The sequence below is a fragment of the Vicia villosa genome, linkage group LG3 (genome assembly GCF_029867415.1).
Source record: "Vicia villosa cultivar HV-30 ecotype Madison, WI linkage group LG3, Vvil1.0, whole genome shotgun sequence".
NCBI lineage: Eukaryota > Viridiplantae > Streptophyta > Magnoliopsida > Fabales > Fabaceae > Vicia > Vicia villosa.
Window position 1 is genome coordinate 50,813,682 of NC_081182.1, and position 17,141 is coordinate 50,830,822.

General features: G+C 36.0%; 1 protein-coding gene across 1 annotated transcript; it reads right to left on the reverse strand.

Moving 5' to 3' along the window:
• Positions 1-15,208: 15,208 nt before the first annotated feature.
• Positions 15,209-16,921, reverse strand: LOC131661373 (chalcone synthase-like). The gene is made up of 2 exons (XM_058930902.1): positions 16,673-16,921; positions 15,209-16,539 (listed from the first exon to the last, which is right to left on the reverse strand). Exons 1-2 carry the CDS (start codon positions 16,848-16,850, stop codon positions 15,542-15,544), a joined length of 1,176 nt encoding a protein of 391 aa, XP_058786885.1. The 5' UTR covers positions 16,851-16,921; the 3' UTR covers positions 15,209-15,541.
• Positions 16,922-17,141: the final 220 nt, after the last annotated feature.

Genomic DNA, 17,141 nt, shown 5'->3' on the forward strand with positions numbered 1-17,141 from the left:
GGCTTAGTGGGCCATGCATGACGGGGTATTCCACCATCAGCCACGGCATGCAGGGGGGACTTTGTGGAGCGGTGGCACAAGGAGACGTCTTCTTTCCACTTACCGGTTGGGGAGATGACGATCACCTTGCATGATGTGCAGTGTCTTCTCCACCTGCCGATCAGGGGGGCGCTGGTGCACCACTCCTGGATCCAGAGGATCGAAGCCAATGAGTGGATGGCGCTCTATTTGGGTATGGAGCCCGAAGTTGCTCACTTTCACGACCTGTGGGCCTCATATCCGGTTCACCACACTGAGCACTTATTTCGAGCACCACCTGGTGGCGGCCGCCAAAGCCGAGGATGCGGGTGACGATCTATTTACACATTATCACCGTGGCTGCGCTCTCCGGCGCTGGTACATGCATGTGGTAGGCGCTGCGATCTTTGTGGACAAGAGTGCGAGGTACGTCGACATGACCTACCTCCGCTACTTCATGGACTTGACCACCGATCACCAGTGAAACTGGGGGGCAGCTACTCTGGCATACCTATACCAGAAGCTGAATGAGGCCTCCAATTGGAGGACGAGGCAGTTGACCGGATCCTGCACACTACTTACGGTACGTTTCATTTTAATTGTTTCGTATTTATTTATGTTTCGTATTTATTTTTAATACATTATCGTGTTTGTGTTTCAGAGCCGGATCATCTCTTACTTCTCCCGCATCCACGGCTTCCACATTGATCCTGATTACGATGATGCCATGCCCAGGGCCGCCAGATACGTTCTCCAGAGGGGGAACAATGCAGTGGGACCATACCGTGGGTACCTAGACCGCACGATGCATGATGACGTCACTTGGAGGCCATTCAGCGACTACACTCATATTGTCCCCTTTGACGGCATATCTTTATATTCTGGCTGGTTGGCATGCGGGACCAGCACCATGGTTCGGTATCTCCCTGAGCGGTGCATGCGTTAGTTCGGATTTGTGCAGATGATACCCAGGTCACCTTTTGAGGCTGCTCTCGACACAGTGACCCGAGTGCAGCTCACTGCCATATTTGAGGATTGGGAGCATCATGTGGTACCGGAGGAGTATCGTCGCATTCGGGTCACCCAGGACTGGCACAGTGTGGAGGGATACATCACATGGTTCTATCGGGTGTCACATCCTCTGCTGACACCCGACGCTCTCGGCGCTTCTAGGCCAGCACACGAGGAGATCCTGGAGAACCAGCAGGCCGAGGATGACCACGCCATTGATCTCCTGCCGATCTGCTAGCGGATATAGATGCTTGGGCGGGACGCGTTGGATCGAGGTGTCGTTCATTAGGGCGGTCCAGAGGCAGTCGCCGTGATGGAGATGATCGTCACTGATGCGGGCCGTGTGGCGGCATACAGGCGGCAGAGGAGGTCCCAGGGAGAGAGGGTTAGGCATACCCAGTAGTGGTCGGGTTTTTTTTTTTGTTTTCGGATTGTATCTTTCGCACACTATTATTAATTGGATTTGGATCGGCTTGTATATATTACTATTTTTATCATATTAGTATTTTCTGTTTATATGTTGCTTATTTTATTTGCTGTCTTCCTTTAATTAAAAATACGAGACTGTTTCCAAAAACATAAAAAAAACACAGTTTCTGCATAATTCGGAAGTTCATTTCCGAAACCCCCCAAAATCTGAAAAAAGGTGTTTTCGGAAATGCATCTCCGAAAACACCCCCATTTGGTGTTTTCGGAGATGCACTTCCGAAGTCTGAAAAATTTTAAAAAAAAAATACTTCGGAAATGCATTTCCGAAGCAGGGGGTAAAGTGGGGGTTTCGCTGGGGGTGACCCCCATAGGGAGGTGGGTAAAGAAATTTTCGAATTAAAATAGAGAATATCTCAATACTCTTTGATACTCTTAGGTAACAAGCGAAATTGCATTTATGACTCCTGATTCTGGAGATACACATCATGAAACACCTTTTTTTGGTTTAAATTTGGTTTTCTCCGGAGCTACATCTACAAAAGCATTTTAAACTGGTAAACGTTGGGAAAAACTTCAAATTAAATCAGTTCTGGAGTTTTTCCGTAGCTACATCTACGAAATGTCTTAGCGCCAGAATATTCCGTAGATGTAGCTCCACAACTATCTGATATACTTTGAACCAGCATGATCATGTAGCTCCGAAACGTGTTAAAGATGAACATGTTCCATAGGTACTTCTCCAGAACATGTTTGGGCTGTTTTTTCCAGCAGTTTTGTGATTTTATGTTATATTTGTTATTGTTAACAAATAGGTATGGTGCACCCCGATAATATCTCAAAAGAATTAGTTTCTATAAATGATGTTTCTCCGAATGTTGAAGGGGTAGTCGTAAAGGCGGTAGATGTCAGTGGTGACTTTAATAACAAGCAAGAATTTGATGATCGTTATAGCACTCTCACATGGATTCACAGGAATGCAACTAGCCTTGGATTTGGTGCGGTAATAGGAAGATCGGATAATGGTTCGGAAAGAAGAAACGCTTTTGTAACAATGTTGTGCGAAAGAAGCGGGAAATACCATACTCTTTTAAGGAAGTTTAAAAGAGACGACACGGGTAGTAGAAAATGCGAGTGTCCATTTAAAATTCGTGGTTATAGCAAGAAGTGGAAATCTAGTGTTATTTGTGGTTTGCATAACCATGAACTGTGCTCAAAGTTACAAGGTCATCCTAGTGTATGTCGGCTCAAACAGGAAAAGAAGACATGTATTAGTGACATGTTCTTGAATCTTGTCCAACCGAAAAATATACTTGCCACATTGAAATGGAAGAAACCCGACAACGTATCAAATATAAGGCAAGTGTATAACATCTGGTACCACAAAAATAACGCGATCAGGGGAGATAGAAGTGAGATGCAACAATTGTTAACATTGTTGGATAATAACAGTTACGTGTCCCGGTACAAAAGTTGCGACGATGGAGTTACGGTCCTAAATATTTTTTGGAGTCATCTGAATTCGATAAAGTTGTTAACACATTTTCGACAGTGCTCATTCTCGATTCTACCTATAAGACCAATAAGTATAGACTTCCATTATTTGAGATGGTTGGTATTACATCTACCGAGAAGACATGTGTCGTTGGTTTTTCTTTTTTGGAGTGTGAAAAAGAGGATAATTTTAGGCCAGAATTAGAGGTGTGTCGCTCACTTTTGAAGGAACAAGTCCAGATGCCTAAGGCGATTGTTACGGACCGTGATACCGCGTTGATGAATGCGGTGGAAAAGGTATTTCCTTCTTCTAATGCATTACTTTGTCGATATCACATAACATGTAATGTGAGAAGTAAGGTAAAACCCGTAGTAAGGACGAAAGAAGTAGAGTGCGAAGGTGGAAAATTTGTGAAGCCCGGTGTGATTGTTGAACAAATAATGAATGCATGGAATCATATTGTAAATTCTTCGACAAAAGAATTATATGCCGATTCCGTCATTCAATTTCAGAAAGTGTGTGAAAAGTATCTTAATTTATTGAAATATGTTAAAAGCACCATTCTTGATAAGGTGATAGAGAAGTTTGTCTGTGCGTGGACTGATAATGTTTGATAACTTAGGAATACAACCACCAATAGAGTTGAGTCGGCACATACTAGTTTGAAGAATTGGTTGATTAATAGCAAGGGTGACTTGTGTCGCGATTGGGACTCCGTAAACTCATGATTAAAAACCAACATAATGAGATACAAACCACATTTGGTCGGAGCATTACGATGTTGGAACATCGATTTAAGGACAACATTCTTTATTCTCAAATAGTAGGATACCCGTGCCTCCACACAGGTATTGGTTTGGGTTAGACCGGATATTCTAGATAGAGTTCGTATTTAATTAAAAACCGAGAAGTATTTCATGTAAAATCAATAACATATATGTTTTAATGTGGAAAAAGCACCACAAAATCGTTGTTCAAAGACAATGTATAATTAAATAAAAAACAATGTGTCAAAAACAATTGATATCCCACATATAAAGCATAAATGGAATTAATAGATACATTTCAGGAGTCCATTTTTTCAAATAAATATTAATCACATATCATATATTATCTTTAAAAATATGGTATCTTAAATGAAAATTAATTCAAAATAAAAATATGAGAAATATAAATAATTTAAAAATAACTCATTTATATCGTGTTTGGAATCATACATTTTTTTTATTTTCTTTAATTGTACAAATAACGATTATCTGTGTGCTCACATGGTACTGGTGTGTTACTCGTGCATTCGCACGAGACTGGTGTGTTATACGTGCGCCACACAGGTACTGATATGGACCGCAGATATGTCACCAGTTTGTTTTTGAAATTCAAGTAAAATAAAATAAAATAAATTTAATTGTAAAATAAGGAGAAAAAAAAGGTAGTCAAAGATTACTATATAAGTTAATTAAATCAATCATTGTTAAGGAAAAAAATATTAAACACATATTTAAAAAAAATTGTGCAAAATAGATAAAATTGAAATGTATTTTTCAAGTTATTCGTGCGTTCACACGGTAAAAGAAAGACATTTTTTAAAATAAAAACAAAATTGTATCAATTTTTCAATTCTTAAAAGAAAGATATCAATAATATATATTCAATTATTCACATATTATCTTAAAAATTATTGGATTTTAAATTAAAAATATTAGATACATAAATAATTATAAAACAACACATTTTCTCCTATTTAAATTCATATATTATTTTAAAATCAAATTACTTTTATTTTTTGTAATAGTACAAAAAATGTAACAGCTCTTGCATTTATACGAATTTTGGCCGGGTTATTTGTGGCTTCACACGGTACTGATGTATTATCCGTACGTTTACACTAATTTTGATGTGATTACATGTGCGTTTTCACGGGTAATTGAGTGAAATGCACGCTTTATTTTTAAAATGTAATAAAAATGTAAATAAGAAAAACAAAAAAGTTTTACCAAAATAATTTATTATTTTCAAAAGAGATATACATTTTTAAAATAAACACAAAAATGTTTCATCAAAATTATTTTTCATCAATAATATATATTTTAATTTTTTATACATTCTCTTAAAAATATTATATCTTAAATGAAAAATAATCTTTTGAAAAATATCAGAAAGTTTAATGTTTAACCGTGTTGTATATATACAAATATTTGAAACAAAATTACATTTTTTTAGATATAAATACTATTTTTGTTTTGTGTTCCCATTATTATTAATGACAAAGGAAGGAATAATTTTAAGGCTGCTTAAAAATATGTTTTTTTTTTTTTGGGAAGCTAAAAAATTTTGTTTCCGCGAAATGTTGAACCCATGCCTCTTACATTAACAAAATACTCCCCATCAACTAGGCCACTTCTTTTTTTTATATTAATTGCAATGTATTTCTATATATTACATAATGCAGTAATTTATTTATTAAATAAATTTTATTTTGTTTTGAATTTTGGTATTAATTTTTATTTTGATCTAAAAATTAATAATAATCAAAAACTCGCTAACTTAATTTTAATTTGTACATTGAAAAATGGAGCTTACAATTACACACATTTTATCATAAGTAAATTATATCTATTTGAAAATCTCCATATATATATATATATATATATATATATATATATATATATATATATATATATATATATATATATATATATATATAGAAAATCTCCATAAATTTTTGAAAAATGGAGCTTACATTTACACACGTTTTATCAAAGTCTTTTAAATTTTTTCCTACACAATGATCTTTCAAAAATTTAAGGCAATGTTTTTACGCATGCATTCATCTGATACTTATGTGTTACGCGTGCGTTCGTACGGATACTTGTTTATTATTTCTATTTGTTATCCCCTGCATTCACACGATACTAATGTATTACCTGAGCATTCGCACGTGTACTGGTATGTTACAAGTGTTTGTTTTTAAAATATAATAAGAAATAAAAAAACAATTTGATAAAATTATTTAACCAAAAAAATTTATTATTTATAATTAAAAAAAATTAATTTTTTATATTTGGAAAAAAACGTGTATATATATATATATATATATATATATATATATATCAAAAGTTGTATGTAGTTAAAATCCATTTTTCATATTATATTAAATTATACAGTATTTATTAGCATAGATATGAAATCATAAATTGAAATTTAAACAATTAATTAATATAATTTATTAAGATTAATAGAGTTATTTTATTTTATTTTATTTTTAGATGGAAGGCAATATTGTTTATTAAGACAATATTAAAAATCGTTTAAAAAGTAATCATGTTACATCTGAAAATTTAGTTAACTTTGAATCCTATAGAATACAAAAATTTATTTAACATTTTCTTTTCTGGTAAAATTTATTTAAATTTTTGTATATATCATTAGATAATTTTTGTTTCAATTATTATTTTAATGTAACAGAATCGCAAGAAACATCTAATCAACACAAGAGATATATAACTCAATTGCAAGAAACATCCAATAAAAGGGCTTTGGCTAATATGCATAAGGATTTTACTTATGCACCATGCATAAGCCTACATAAGTCATTGGATTATGTTTTTAATCCAGTATTGAGTATTGAGTATTGAGTATTGAGTGGTGAGTATTGAGTATTGAGTAATAACAATTGATGTCTAAAATTTGATCCAAGGGTCCATAATAATCTATGCATGGTGCATAGATTTTTATCTATGCACGGTAACTGCACCCAATAAAAGCATGTAGCTCCCAGTTAGTAAAGATGGTAAATCACATTCTAATATCCAAGTGAATGTCAAGGCTCCAAAATTGGTACAAAATCCAAATATTACTTAATCAAGTCCAAATCAAATATTCATCAAACTGATACCAGATTGGAAATTCAAGAGGAAATACAACTCGTTTCTAAAGTTATTGTCAATCTCCAAATCTTCCCAAAACAATACTATATCAAATTCAAATCTTCTTCAATTTTAAACATTCTCAAAACCAACAAATCACAATCTCCTTCAATGAGAATTCAATTGTCCCAAACCTAAATATTTCATAGAATTTTGCAAATGGCGAGGCCAAATCAGGACTGAAAATCCGTAAAAAGTCAAAATCCTCCATGGCCTTTGTCACAAAAAGCTTCGAGTTTCACATCGAAACTCCGAATCAGTGGGCAAAGCTCTACACGTAGGCGAATCTTCATGGGGACGAGCCACTGCGCTCAGGCCTCGAACACGCCATGCAGCATCGTTCAACCGCGTCCCTCGACAGATTGCGCGACAAAAACTCAACGACGAGCCCCGAACCGCGAATCGGAATCACGCCACATCCACTGCCCATCTAAGTTATAATAGATCTCTTTTACCAATAAGGCAGTCAATTGTCAATGATGATACCAGTAGACTGGTAGTGAAATATATGATTACAGATTCTCTTTTTTTTTTTCACTGCAAAAAGAAACAGAATCAATGCATTATTGTAATGATGAGATGATAATCCCCTATCTACCAATCTGCTGCAACTTCTTCGTGATATGCCATCCACCAAGCCATGTTAAAGTTTGAGCTTTTGCTCCATGCTTCAATCAGTGAAGATGAAGAGAAAAGTGATAAAGCTATAGCAGAGAAGAAGCAAAGAATGTAGATTTTCTCATTAACCATGCAAGGAGCTAAAGCCTTGCTTTTATACATCAATGTGTCGTTATCAAAACTGAACGGTTAACTAAATAGCTTAACAATATTTAACAATGTTAACTATAACTGTTAACACAAAGATACATCTTAACTAATATCTCTAACAGCCCCCTCAAACTGAAGAGTGGGGAGTGTAGCTTACAACCTTGAGTTTGTCACGTAGATCCTGAAAGGCTGCAGTCCCGAGTGGCTTAGTTAAGGTATCTGTAATTTGAAGTGCAGCAGGGATATGCTTGATTGACATCTTACCTGCCACGACACGTTCTCGTACAAAATGTATATCCAACTTTATGTGCTTAGTGCGAGCATGTAAAATAGGATTATGAGAAAGCATAACTGCACTTAGGTTATCACATAAGAGTATAGGTGTGTGAAACGGAATGCATAACTCAGATAGAAGAGATTCAAGCTAGAGGAGTTCAGAGGTGGAATGTGCTAGAGCACGATATTCAGCCTCCGTACTCGAGCGTGCAACAAGCGACTGTTTCTTAGAGTTCCATGAGACTAAGTTGGGACCAAAGTATATGCAAGAGCCAGATGTAGACCTACGGTCATCAGGATCACTTGCCCAATCCAAGTCACTGTAGGCTCGCAGAAAAAACTTAGAGGTAGAGAGAGATGGAGATAACCTGAAGCCCATTCTGGCTGTGCAAGGGACAGGACATGTATTGACCTGTATAAATGAGGTTCCAAGGGACAGGACATGTATTGACAAGCTTTGTTCACACTAAATGCCTGATGAGAGTTACATACTGCAGTGCACCCACAACTGACCTGTATAAATGAGGGTCAGAAAATTATCCTTACCATGTTTGCTCAGCTTGCAATTACTCAACATGGGAGTGGGAACTCCATTGGCATTGGACATCTTAGCTCTTGCTAGCAGGTCCTAAATATATTTAGATTGATTCAGGAACAATGAGCCATCCCTGCAAAATTTGACTTCAATGCCAAGAAAATAGCTAGGTCTACCCAACCTCTTTAAGGGGAAGACACTATGTAAATTAGTGATCACAGTTTGGATTAGTTTGGTACTAGAACCAGTAATCAGAATGTCATCAACATAAACAAGGGCATACACAGTTGTACCATGTTTTGAGTAGACAAATAAATATGTATCACACTTAGAGGATGTGAAACCAAACTGTAAGAGAGCATGTGTCAGTTTCTCATACCAAGCCCTAGGGGCTTGTTTAAGTCCATAAATGGCTTTGTGAAGTTTACACACAAGAGATTTATCAGGATTCACAAAGCCAGGTGGCTGCACCATATAGACTTCATCATGAAGAGTACCATTCAAGAAGGCATTATTAACATCTATTTGTTGAATGTCCCACTTGTGTGTGATAGCTAGGGTTAGTATAACTCGAATAGTGGCTGGCTTCACAACTGGGGAAAAAGTTTCAGTGTAGTCAAATCCTTGTTCCTGGTGGAAACCTTTGGCTACAAGCCTGGCCTTATATTTTCTAATGCATCCATCTGGATTTTCCTTGATCTTAAAAACCCATTTACATCCAACTGCTTGTCTGTCATGAGGAAGAGTTGTCAAGGACCAAGTGTGATTAGCCAAAAGAGCATTGTATTCATCTGTCATAGCTTTAACCCACTCTAGTTTGGATAAGGCTTGTTTAATGCTAGAAGGTTCAGTCTCAGTATGAGCCAGTAACACTTTGGGTTTAGAATGACCATTCTTGGCTCTTGTCATCATAGGGTGAGAGTTATGTAGAAGAGAAGGAGGAGAAACATTAGTGCCTATAGAAGGAGATAGAGAGGACTGAGTGATATCTATATCCTGTGTGAAATTATTTGAAGTGGTAGATAGGTCCTGTGTATCAACTATAGGAAGAGACAAAGACTGGTGAGTATTAGAGGGAACACTTGTATGACCAGTAGAAGTTGACTCATGAATGTTATTTTCAGTAGACTTGAGAGGGGACAGGTGAGAGGGCTGAACAGATTCAGGGGAAGCAGATACATGAGTCTCTGAATACTGAGACTCTTCAACATTACTGGGCCCATCACCAACACTTTGGGGACTATGTCTGGAAATAGTCTAAGGTACAGCAGACTGTTGAGTAGTTAAAGGAGAGTGAGGGGTAGGATCCTGGTTGTTACCCAGCATATTTGTGATGTGATCCCCTGGATTGTTTGTACCCGGATGCGAGACAGGGCTGTCTGCAGGTTCCACCCTATTGGAGGCTATGTGATTCATTGAAGGAGTAGACAACAAAGGTACATGAGAGGAGAGATTAGGCATAGGTAGGCTGCTAGGAGGATGTACTTGAATTTCAGTCCCTACACCTGTAAGAGAAACTTTGGGAAAAAGTTTGGAAAAGGGAAAATTATGTTCATTAAATGTAACATCTTTTGAGATGTAGATCCTCCCATCTTTACTCAAACACCTAAAGCCTTTGTGTTGAGGTGACACTCCAAGGTAAACACACTCTTGGCTTCTAAACTGTAATTTGTGTTTATTATAAGGCCTCAGTAACGGATAACAAGAGCACCCAAAAACCTTCATGGTAGTATAATCAGGATCTTTGGCATACAGGGCATGAAAAGGTGAATTAGCTTGTGTTAATTCTGATGAAGGAAGTCTGTTAATGATATGAACAACAGTAGGAAAGCTATAGTCCCAATAAGACATAGGGAGAGAGGCATGAGCTAGTAAGGTAAGCCCCATTTCTACTATCTGTCTATGTTTTCTTTCAACTGAGCCATTTTGATGTGAGGTATGAGGGCAGGTGAGTCTAAGGGATATTCCTAAATCTGCTAGGAACTTGGTGAAGGGTCTAAACTCACCTCCAAAATCAGATTGGACAGCTTTGACAGTGGTTAAAAATTGTGTTTGGACAAAAACATGAAAAAGGTTTAAAAGCTTGCAAGGCATCTGATTTTTGTTTTAGTAAGTAAATCCAAGTATATTTGGAGTGACCATCTACAAAAGCTATGTAATATTTGAAACCTGAGCTAGATGGACATGGGGAAGGACCCCAAAGGTCAGTATAAATCATATCAAAGGGCTTGTGATAGACAGTATTTGTGAGAGGAGCATGTATCCTATGTGCTTTACCAAGATTACAAGCAGAGCAAAAGAAATGACTATTTTTATTGGATGAAGAAACATTACAAAGTTTGAGTATAGAGGAAATAAAATTAAAATTGGCATGGCCAAGCCTATGATGCCACAGAGTACTAGTGTTATTCACATCTACTTTATTGACATCAGAATGAGAAACAACATAACTATGAATACTAGATTTAATACTCAGATTACTATGTAAACTTGAAAGCCTTGGATGCTCCAAATGCAGCTGAGGAAAGCAGTATAAGCCACTTGCATCGAGAACTCCTTCAGCAAGTATATGCCTAGAAGCCTGAGAGATAATATGACATTTATCAGGCAGAAATTCAAATTTGACATTATTATCCCTAGCAAATTTTGAGACAAATAACAGGTTTCTAGTGATAGATGGAACATGAAGAACATTAGTGAGGATTAACTTATGTGCAGGATGTAGAGTGGAGTGCAAGTGTGTGGATCCTACAGATGCTATGGTTAGAGTCTGACCATTGCCAACAAACACCTTACTAGTACCAGTATATGGCTTACTATTATGTAACAAATGAGCAAAAGGAGTTAAATGATGGGAGGCACCTGAATCCGCAAACCAGGCTTGAGATTCTAACTCTAAAGGAAGATTGTACTCTGTAGTATACCCAGTCGAGGGCCCTGTGGTAGCCATCATTGCCACAACCTGAGTGTTTGTGGAGGCAGTTGATGGAGCATATTGCTTAGTAGTAACTTGTGCAGAATTTGCCGGTACACTGATGTTTGCACTAGGAGGGATGTAGTTCTCATCAAACCTATGCCAGCAGGTTGTGACTTCATGACCATACTTACCACATAGTTGGCACGTTGGTCTATTTCCCGTAGTAACTCTACCTCGCCCACGACCACGGCTGCGTTGAAAGCGTCCTCTACCTTTGTTGCCTGGATATGCTCCTCTGGAGCCATGTGTTTCATGATTCATGTGAGCCACATTAGCCGCTATTGTCGTTGCTGCTAGCTCCTCATGAAACTTATCCAATTGTGCTTCTTGCATATACAACAATGCTTCAACATCACACAGCGTGGGAGGTGTAGGACAACCATGCATTTGCATAACGAAGGGATTGTATTCCTCTGGAAGTCCCTGTAAGATAGAATTAACTTGATCTTGTTCAGTGATAGAATCACCTACTGCTAGAAGCGAAATAGCAATGGCTTTGATTCGCAGCACATATTCAGTGACAGATTTTGTCCCTTTCTTGGTGGATTTGAGTTCAACACGCAATTGGCGAACCCTAGCTTTCATCTGAGCATTGAAATGCTGATGAATCTTGTCCCAAACCTCAAAGGCGTGTTTACACGCAAGAACCCTAGGTAACACAGATTCAGAAATTATAGACAATAACCAGATAAAAACAGCTTGATCTTGCACAATCCAGTGTTCATATTCTTTAGAGATCGTACCTGTAACTCGATCTTGAGGTGTCTTGAACTTCTGCAGAATCACTAGATTCACCACAAGCTTATGCATCTTCTGAGAAAGAATAACTCCCTCCACTTGTTGATTCCACAGCAGATATAGTTGTTATCTTGAAGCTTAACTGAAAGTTTCGGTCCAAAGGAGGTGGTGGATTTGGATCCAGCACTACCGATTGAGAACTCTTGCGACTTGAGCATCGAATCGGGAGTTCCATCTGACTCCATTGATGAACTTCAAGAATGTGTGGTCGAGCAACAGAAAGAGGAAAGAACGGAATCTGCAGAATGTAGAAGCGCGGAAGATCGAATCAAGCGAATGATACCATGTTAAAGTTTGAGCTTTTGCTCCATGCTTCACTCAGTGAAGATAAAGAGAAAAGTGATAAAGCTATAGCAGAGAAGAAGCAGAGAATGGAGATTTTCTCAAAAACCATGCAAGGGGCTAAAGCCTTGCTTTTATACATCAATGTTCCGTTATCAAAATTGAACGGTTAACTAACTAGCTTAACAATATTTAACAGTGTTAACTATAACCGTTAACACAAAGATACATCTTAACTAATATCTCTAACAAGCCAACTTTATGTACCTGCATCACATCAACTCAGACAATGCTTAGCAAACTTAGACAATGCTCATCCAAAGACACAGATTGTCTTAAAGAAGGAGTGGTAAATATCCTTTAATTTCGACAACATATTAAATCACGCGCAAGAACAGTTTCGTTAAGAGAATCACTAAGCAGGAAATTTTTATTTGCCATAAAATTCATAATTGTAACAACATTAGTGTGCTCAGAAAACGAAACAAAGAAAAAGCCGTAGAAAACAGTCCAAACCTATAGCAAAAACCAGAAAATACAAAACACCAAAAACCATTTTGGAGCACAAATGTCCAAAGTTTATGATGGTTCAAAGCTACGATATACAAAACAAACAGGAAAAAACATTGGATGGATTTCATACATGTTTTGCAGCATGAGCTTTATGGTCAACATTTGCGATAATTAATTTGACATTATATTTCTAAGATAAGCTAAAATAATATAGTAATAAATAATATAACTCTGTAACTCGAGTAGATTTTAGCCATCACCAGAAGGGATTTTGTTTTAAAACTTGATACTTCTTGAAGTCTTTACATACCCTCCATCCTTTATCATATGCTAAAGTGTGTATATCCTCCAAGTAACAAAAACAAACAAACAAATTAGAATGGTTTAAGTAACACATGAATTGAAAAAGTACCCAAACAAAGAGAATTGATACCAAGCAACTTAGTGACTTTTCAGCTCTATAATAAAAATTTCAGATCTATAATAATAATTTCAAATCTATAATAATTAGTTCACATCCTGTACTTTCTTCATTATCTTACCCAACTAATAAGAATCATAACAATTAGAGCAAATATTAGGCAAATGATAAAATCTCTCTAGTTAGAGCTTCTAAAAGAAATATTTCAATTTAATTTTAAGCCTATACCTTGTTAGATTCAAAACTCAGCGGTAAAACTCGATTCAGTCTAAATTTTGAAAAACAAACCACAAAATCATTAAATCAACCACAAAATATCATTAACCATACATAATAACTTTTATAACAAAAACAAAACTACTGATTCAAAAGCAGAAACGATTATCAAACTATTTCGATTCACCATAACATATCTCACCAGATACAAAACACTATATGATCAAAAAACAAACAAAACTCATCTTTTAGCTATCTATCTGAAGAAATAACAAAAAAACACTTCAATATTGAAACTTTTTCCAACATTGAAATACCCAAATTGTAAAAGCATAAAAAAGAGATATTGAAAGATATTAAGATTAAACATGTTAAAATAGAACTACAGAGACTGTATTATATATATATATATATATAAAGAGAGAGAGAGAGAGAGAGAGAGAGAGAGAGAGAGAGAGAGAGAGAGAGAGAGAGAGAGAGAGAGAGAGAGAGAGAGAGAGAGAGATTTACAATATATTACATGTTATAGTCGATGTCGGACTTATATACAAGTATAGTTCAACAAATAAATACATATTCTATTGACTATATTATTTCATTCATCTGATTTTTCAGATATTTTCTTTTACCACACTCAAGACTTCATTGGATGGTTATAAGATATTAAACACTTTTGTTATTTGTACGGGTACTCATTCGTCTTCTTTCTCTTTTTTATGACTATCACTTTTTACAATATTTTTCTAAGTCTCTTATTTTGGCATTTGGTTTTAAGATAAATACCCCAAATTTAAAATGTTGATATTCCATGAACAATCTCAAACTTAAAATTTTGTTATGCTTATGATTATCCTCGTGACTACTTTACTCCAAGAAGAGACAAGTACTTACAATTAATTATTTTTCATACAACGGGTAATTTGGTTTCTAAATCAAGAAAGGAATATAACTCAATAGTGTTAAAATATATTGGATTGCAAAGACAAAGTTACAGGTCAAATGGATCTTTAATCAACAAATCTAGAATAGAACGTAGTGTTTGAGAATAGATAAAAATAATTGGGAGAATATACAACTCCATCAGCAAATTCAGGGAAGCTCACGAAGATGGTGTAAAAAAGACCTTGGCACTAAGTAACCCTAAAGACAAATTTTTTGGGTGAGTTACAACCAGCTAGAGAATGAAGTCACTTTTTAACTTCTATAAATAAGGGCTTGCATATTTTATCAAGTTAGTGTTGTTATGTGTATTTAAGTTCTCACTTGTTAAGGTTAAGTTTGTACATTATCATATATTTTATGTAGTTAATATGATCAAGGCGTTAGACACAGTTAAGTCAACCATAAATATTCGATCTTTTATATTTTTCTTAACGTTTGTGTTATGTTTGTGGATTTACGAGGTGTTGAGATGATCTCATAAGTCTAGACCTAGATTAACTTGTTTTTATGCCTTGAAGAACATACTGGATTATAATATGATATGGTTTATAATATAATATGTTGAAAAACATAATTTCATTTAATTCTTTGAAAAGGATGACAAATAAAAGGTATTGAAATAGCAAACATTTTTATTAAAACACACATAAATACACACATGCAAATTAACCGACTTTACGGTTAAAGAGTAGAAAATTAATACAAATAGAAAAAATAGACAACATTACTCACAATGCAACAACGGTGAGGATTGTTAGCTTCTATAATAAGAGAAAACCTGTCTCAATAGATCTAATGATCCCTACAGGCATCACACCATGTGCATGGGATCCCAAAATATCCTATAAGAAAGATAGGATTTTATTTTATTCCTTTATTCATTATTATCTCCATATCATCATATCATATGTAGTAACGAGAGAGTGAGTGAGTGAGTCTATATGTTGGTGGCTGCGCTATGCAAAACAATGGTTTCCATGGTCAAGCCAGGACCAAATCCAAACAAAACACCCCACTTAAGTCCTTCACCAGTAGTCAACTTCCCTTCCTTCATAGACTTTCTTCTCATCTCATCCAATATAAATAACACACAAGCACTCGACATGTTTCCATACTCACTAAGAACATGTTTTGTCGCATTTAGTTTATCTGAATTCAATTCAACTGTTTTTTCAATCCTCTTCAATATTGCAGGACCACCAGGGTGTGCTACCCAAAACAATGAATTCCAATCACTTATTCCAAGTGGATGGAATGCTTCTTCCAGACTTTTCACAATATTCTCACCAATCAATTCTGGAACATTTTCTTTCAAATGAAAAGTCAGTCCCACTTCACGCAAATGTCCTTCAATAGCACCTTCAGAATCTGGTAGAATCGTTTCGGAAGCCGAAACAAGATAGAACAACGGTTTTTCAATTCTTTCATCAGGGTTTGATCCAACGATCACAGATGAAGCACCATCACCAAAGAGTGCTTGTCCAACTAAGGAATCCAAGTGATTTTCATTTGGACCACGAAAAGTAACAACAGTTAATTCAGAACAAACAACGAGGACACGTGCACCAATGTTGTTCTCGGCAAGATCTTTGGCGAGACGAAGAACGGTTCCACCAGCAAAACAACCTTGGTGATATAACATAAATCGTTTTGTGGATGGATTTAGGTTTAAGAGTTTGACGAGTTGATAATCAGCACCAGGCATGTCGACACCTGAAGTTGAACAAAAAATGAGATGAGTTATCTCTGATTTTGGTCTTCCCCATTCTTTTATGGCTTTTGATGCTGCTTTTTCTCCAAGCTTTGGTACTTCTTCAACTAAAATGTCCTGGCGTGCGTCCAGAGATGATTTCTCATAACTTGATATGTTTGGATTTTCTTTCAACATTTCTTCTGTCAAATGCATGTAACGTTTCTTTATCATTGACTTCTCACCTGTTCAAACAAAAAAAACACATAAGTTGAACCGACATGCATATGCATGCATGCATGTGTGTCTAGCATGAAAGATTACAAAAACAAAAACATATATGCATGAAAACATGCATTCATGTATATACGAGCTTACATATACGCTTCAATTTGTCCTTGAGTTGAGGCATGTGGTTGCTGTTGGTAACTCGGAAGTAATAATCTGTAAAATCAGATTGGTAAATGCAATTTGGTGGAGTTGCGGTTCCAATAGCTAGAACGGTTGCAGTGCCACGAGCTCTTTGGGACTCTCTTATTTCATCTAAGTGTGCCATTTTGATTGGAAAAGAAAGGGTGTGAAGATTATTGATAGAGAGTACTGGAAAATGCAATTGATGAAGTTATTGTTTGATTAGTATCTTATTTATAGAGAAATAATGTTGACTAAATGCGTTGTTACGTACTATAAGTCTATATAAGTGGTTAGTTAAGAATTTTCCCATCACGTGCTCCAAACAAGATAAATCACAACACATTATTTAATTTATATTCTTCGGCGTGTATGCTGCCAACCCACTATTGCCGTCTCAATTGAAAATTGGTGAAGTTTTTCCAATTTTTTGACC